This window comes from Manduca sexta, unplaced genomic scaffold, assembly GCF_014839805.1.
Source record: "Manduca sexta isolate Smith_Timp_Sample1 unplaced genomic scaffold, JHU_Msex_v1.0 HiC_scaffold_965, whole genome shotgun sequence".
In the NCBI taxonomy this organism is placed as follows: Eukaryota; Metazoa; Arthropoda; class Insecta; order Lepidoptera; family Sphingidae; genus Manduca; species Manduca sexta.
Window position 1 is genome coordinate 58,208 of NW_023595811.1, and position 5,518 is coordinate 63,725.

The following is a 5,518-nucleotide window of genomic DNA, read 5'->3' on the forward strand; positions in this document are numbered from 1 at the left end:
GGATTTCGCGTTGAAGTCACCGGCGACGATCGTCGGGTGAGGTTGGCCCTGCTCAACCAGGGCCCCAGCCGAACGAGGAAAGATTCGAACTCGGCCAGGGGTCTGTTGGGGAGAAATAAACTCCAACTATCCACAATTCCCCCAACAGAGCCGCGACGCATCCCTGGCCCTTCTCGACTTTTGCGAAGGGCGGGGAGCCAGCGGCACCCTGGGTGATGATGGCCACCGACCCGTCGATGTCCCCTACCCAGTTATCTCGGGGCGGGACAAAATACGGTTCGGCGACCACGGCCACTTGCACCGACCACTGCGCCAGGCTTTGGGACAACAGGTCCTGGGCGCGGGCGCAGTGGTTGATGTTCGCCTGGAGGAAACTTATATCCATTATTGATGGGCGATCTCCTCCACGTCCATCTCGGCCACTGCCTGTTGCGGTGGGCTCGCCGCCTGCGGCTGGGACAGAACCTCAGCCGCAGGCGCATTCCTTCTTTGGGGGCGGCGCCGGTTGCGACGGGAGGGGCAGCGCATGCCTTCCCCTAAGCGGTGCCCGGCGGGCCTACCAGCAGCCGCGCAACTGCGCAATTCGGCGGGGCCTTACATTCTCGGATCTTGTGGCCCGCCTGGCCGCAGCGGTAGCAAAGGTCGCTGCGGTCCACTGCGCAGTCGCAGCGCTCCCGGACGTGCCCGGACTCCAGGCACCGGAAACACCGCATTGGCCGCGACTCTAGGACGGTCACCTTAGCCGCGGTCCAGCCTATTAAGATGCGGCCCGCCCCTTGACCTTTTGGGCCGCCTTTATGGGCATTTTCACCCAGGCGGTCCCTACACCTGACCGATCGGGGCGAATCTGCCCTACTTTAATTAGCTCCGAGGAGCACTCACCGGCCTTTGAGAGGGCCGCTGCGACTGACTCCGGAGTGGCCGTGTAGTCCAGCTCCGTCAGCCGCAGTTCTACAGTCTTTGTGGGTCGGGATACTTTCACATCCTCCGACCCGAGGCACTCCCTCAGCCTTGCGGCAAGGGAGTCGGCCCTCTCTTCGGAGTTGGCCCCGGGCACCTCGTACATTGGGGCGCCCGTGGCCGCAAACTTTGGCCTCAACCTGCTGATATCAAGGCCGGTGAGGTCAACTCTCGCCTGGGCGTCCGTCGGTACTTGTTTTGTGCGACGGCCCTTGGCCTACCGCCGACGGCGTTAGGGAAATGATAACCGCCGCGGAGCGTGGCGGCCGCAATTTGGGCTCCGCCCTGCGCGTCGGCTGCGGCGGCTGTGCATTAGCCGCTTTGCGCTGTAGCGGGCTTCCCTTTCTTTGACTTCTTGGCCACCACTACCCACGGCGTATCCATTGACGCAGGGGCCGGCGGCAGCGGACGGGGCTCCGGCGCTGGTTGCACTGCCTGTCCTTTCTTTCCTCCCTTTCTTGTTTTGGGGCCTGGCGCCTTCCTCTTTTCAGGTGCACCGTTCTTCTCGCGGTTTTTCTGGCTGTTGGTGCCGTCGTGGGCGTCACAGCCGCCGTCGCCGAGGAGGGACCCGCTATGACTTGCGGCGGGGCGCTGGAGGGCCAGCAACAGGAACGGGGATAGTGGGAGCCGGGGCGGGAGCAGGTGCAGGCTTGGCCGACTTTTCCCAATACCTTTGCCCTTTGGCTGCTTACTTTGCGCTCCCCAACGATACCATCCGCTACCGGGAGTTGCGTATCCCCGGTAGTCCTTCGTTCGTGTGCCAATGGGGGGCGCTGTGCCGGGCCCATCTGGATAGACTCCATCCTGGCCTGCACCCTTGCCTCAATCATTGCCAGCACTTCTTCCGTAGAAGGCTTACTGGCAGACGCCTCTAGTTCTTCTAGGCGCCTCCGTAGGGAGCTGTTTTCCTCCTGCAACTTTTTCACGGATTCCGCAAGTTGGGCTCCGCGCTCTTTCCACTCGCGTGCCTCCTTTTCTAAGCGTGCCATCAACTCGGATTCCGGCTGCTCGACGTATTGTTTTATTGTGTCCGTCACATGATTGAGTGCTTTCTGCGAGGTCCCTTTAGGTTCCCCGACTTACGGACTATGTGACGGACCATATGACCGCAGTGTAGCAGGTCTTCCTTCGAGATGACTCGGGGTTCCTCGATGTCCATGCGTTTCGAGGTCACCGGCCGTTTTCTTGTCGAAGTTGATCCTCGAGTTCTTTCTCCATTCTTTGACGGGATTGCTCCCGCCTTCGAGCGTCGAGCTCTTTTGGGCCTTTTAAGGCCCGCATAATGCCCGGTAGATGGCGGACGCCCTCGTCCTCTGCCATCAGTCGTGACCGCTTTCGGAGCCGGTTCGTCAGTCTCGCTCGTCAAGCATATTTCGCTCTCCTTGGGCGAGTGCCGTCTCCAGAATTTCTTGCTACGGACCGACGACATACTCTCACTTGATTCGGAGTCGATTCCGAAGCTGTCAAAAGGCCTTGTGAACTCGGCCGCTACCTCCATGGGCCTTTCAGCCGCACTCTCCTGCACCTCGTCTACGTCATTGGCTTGCACCTGCCGACCTCCGCCTCTCCAGCCGGAACTGGAGTAGGCAATCTCGTCAATGTGATTTTGGGTTGTTTAAGATTTAAAAATTCCATTACTGTTCCCACGAGTATGGGGTAAAGGGTGGTCCGCCCAGTCAGTGCCCCCTGTACCTGAGTAAGCCTAGCGTAACCCGCACAGAGTGTCGGCCGGTACTCTGGCGGGGTCGCACTCGAGACCGAACTACCCATCGGCCATGCATCCCCGCGGTGCGCCGCCGCTTGGGATTCGGGGTGATTTTTATAGAGGTTTTCTTCCTCGCGGTCCGGGCGGTTAAGCCAAGACCCTCGGTCCAGCAGGAGCGCGAGACATATCCACAGACCTCCATACCGGATTACGATCTACGACGGCGACAATGGGAGGGGAGTCCCCCCACTGCCTGCTCGGGGCGGGTGAGCGCACACCGAGCCCGTCGACACCCCGGGACAGAACCGGGAGCCGCCCAAGATGGGCCAATCTCGACACTACGACACGACGGCCGCCACAAGAGGCGACGACCGCCAACCACCTCGTTGTCAGGATATTCGCCGGCGCGCAGATCGCGGATCGGTTGAAGACGCCGGCGACGATCACCGGGTGGAGGTTGGCCCTGCTCAACCACCCCAACCAACGAGGAAAGATTCGAACTCGGCCAGGGGTCTGTTGGGGAGAAATAAACTCCAACTATCCACAATTCCCCAACAGAGCCGCGACGCATCCCTGGCCCTTCTCGACTTTTGCGAAGGGCGGGGAGCCAGCGGCACCCTGGGTGATGATGGCCACCGACCCGTCGATGTCCCTACCCAGTTATCTCGGGGCGGGACAAAATACGGTTCGGCGACCACGGCCACTTGCACCGACCACTGCGCCAGGCTTTGGGACAACAGGTCCTGGGCGCGGGCGCAGTGGTTGATGTTCGCCTGGAGGAAACTTATATCCATTATTGATGGGCGATCTCCTCCACGTCCATCTCGGCCACTGCCTGTTGCGGTGGGCTCGCCGCCTGCGGCTGGGACAGAACCTCAGCCGCAGGCGCATTCCTTCTTTGGGGGCGGCGCCGGTTGCGACGGGAGGGGCAGCGCATGCCTTCCCCTAAGCGGTGCCCGGCGGGCCTGCCAGCAGCCGCGCAGAACTGCGCAGTTCGGCGGGGCCTTACATTCTCGGATCTTGTGGCCCGCCTGGCCGCAGCGGTAGCAAAGGTCGCTGCGGTCCACTGCGCAGTCGCAGCGCTCCCGGACGTGCCCGGACTCCAGGCACCGGAAACACCGCATTGGCCGCGACTCTAGGACGGTCACCTTAGCCGCGGTCCAGCCTATTAAGATGCGGCCCGCCCCTTGACCTTTTGGGCCGCCTTTATGGGCATTTTCACCCAGGCGGTCCCTACACCTGACCGATCGGGGCGAATCTGCCCTACTTTAATTAGCTCCGAGGAGCACTCACCGGCCTTTGAGAGGGCCGCTGCGACTGACTCCGGAGTGGCCGTGTAGTCCAGCTCCGTCAGCCGCAGTTCTACAGTCTTTGTGGGTCGGGATACTTTCACATCCTCCGACCCGAGGCACTCCCTCAGCCTTGCGGCAAGGGAGTCGGCCCTCTCTTCGGAGTTGGCCCCGGGCACCTCGTACATTGGGGCGCCCGTGGCCGCAAACTTTGGCCTCAACCTGCTGATATCAAGGCCGGTGAGGTCAGCTCTCACCTGGGCGTCCGTCAGTACTTGTTTGTACGACAGCCCCTTGGCCACCGCCGACGGCGTTAGGGAAATGATAACCGCCGCGGAGCGTGGCGGCCGCAATTTGGGCTCCGCCCTGCGCGTCGGCTGCGGCGGCTGTGCATTGGCCGCTTGCGCTGTAGCGGGCTTCCCTTTCTTTGACTTCTTGGCCACCACTACCCACGGCGTATCCATTGACGCAGGGGCCGGCGGCAGCGGACGGGGCTCCGGCGCTGGTTGCACTGCCTGTCCTTTCTTTCCTCCCTTTCTTGTTTTGGGGCCTGGCGCCTTCCTCTTTTCAGGTGCACCGTTCTTCTCGCGGTTTTTCTGGCGGTTGTTGCCGTCGTGGGCGTCACAGCCGCCGTCGCCGAGGAGGGACCCGCTATGACTTGCGGCGGGGCGCTGGAGGGCCAACAACAGGAACGGGGATAGTGGGAGCCGGGGCGGGAGCAGGTGCAGGCTTGGCCGACTTTTCCCAATACCTTTGCCCTTTGGCTGCTTACTTTGCGCTCCCCAACGATACCATCCGCTACCGGGAGTTGCGTATCCCCGGTAGTCCTTCGTTCGTGTGCCAATGGGGGGCGCTGTGCCGGGCCCATCTGGATAGACTCCATCCTGGCCTGCACCCTTGCCTCAATCATTGCCAGCACTTCTTCCGTAGAAGGCTTACTGGCAGACGCCTCTAGTTCTTCTAGGCGCCTCCGTAGGGAGCTGTTTTCCTCCTGCAACTTTTTCACGGATTCCGCAAGTTGGGCTCCGCGCTCTTTCCACTCGCGTGCCTCCTTTTCTAAGCGTGCCATCAACTCGGATTCCGGCTGCTCGACGTATTGTTTTATTGTGTCCGTCACATGATTGAGTGCTTTCTGCGAGGTCCCTTTTAGGTTCCCCGACTTACGGACTATGTGACGGACCATATGACCGCAGTGTAGCAGGTCTTCCTTCGAGATGACTCGGGGTTCCTCGATGTCCATGCGTTTCGAGGTCACCGGCCGTTTTCTTGTCGAAGTTGATCCTCGAGTTCTTTCTCCATTCTTTGACGGGATTGCTCCCGCCTTCGAGCGTCGAGCTCTTTTGGGCCTTTTAAGGCCCGCATAATACCGGTAGATGGCGGACGCCCTCGTCCTCTGCCATCAGTCGTGACCGCTTTCGGAGCCGGTTCGTCAGTCTCGCTCGTCAAGCATATTTCGCTCTCCTTGGGCGAGAGTGCCGTCTCCAGAATTTCCTGCTACGGACCGACGACATACTCTCACTTGATTCGGAGTCGATTCCGAAGCTGTCAAAAACCTTGTGAACTC

General features: G+C 61.1%; 1 protein-coding gene across 1 annotated transcript; it reads right to left on the minus strand.

The window, feature by feature from the left end:
* Positions 1 to 1,272: 1,272 nt before the first annotated feature.
* On the minus strand, positions 1,273 to 5,194 carry LOC119193730. Its single transcript, XM_037447355.1, has 6 exons — positions 4,727 to 5,194; positions 4,212 to 4,625; positions 3,910 to 4,034; positions 2,060 to 2,537; positions 1,653 to 1,964; positions 1,273 to 1,551 (listed from the first exon to the last, which is right to left on the minus strand). Exons 1-6 carry the CDS (start codon positions 5,192 to 5,194, stop codon positions 1,273 to 1,275), a joined length of 2,076 nt encoding a protein of 691 aa, XP_037303252.1.
* Positions 5,195 to 5,518: the final 324 nt, after the last annotated feature.

Excerpts from the sequence above, each read along its gene's own strand:
- LOC119193730 (XM_037447355.1), bottom strand. The coding sequence starts at position 5,194 with ATGGACATCGAGGAACCCCGAGTCATCTCGAAGGAAGACCTGCTACAC. Across the intron at positions 2,538-3,909 it reads GGGCAGATTCGCCCCGATCG|TTCCGGCTGGAGAGGCGGAG; the intron begins GTCAGGTGTAGG and ends TGCCTACTCCAG. Across the intron at positions 1,965-2,059 it reads TGCTACACTGCGGTCATATG|CCGGAATCCGAGTTGATGGC; the intron begins GTCCGTCACATA and ends TACGTCGAGCAG.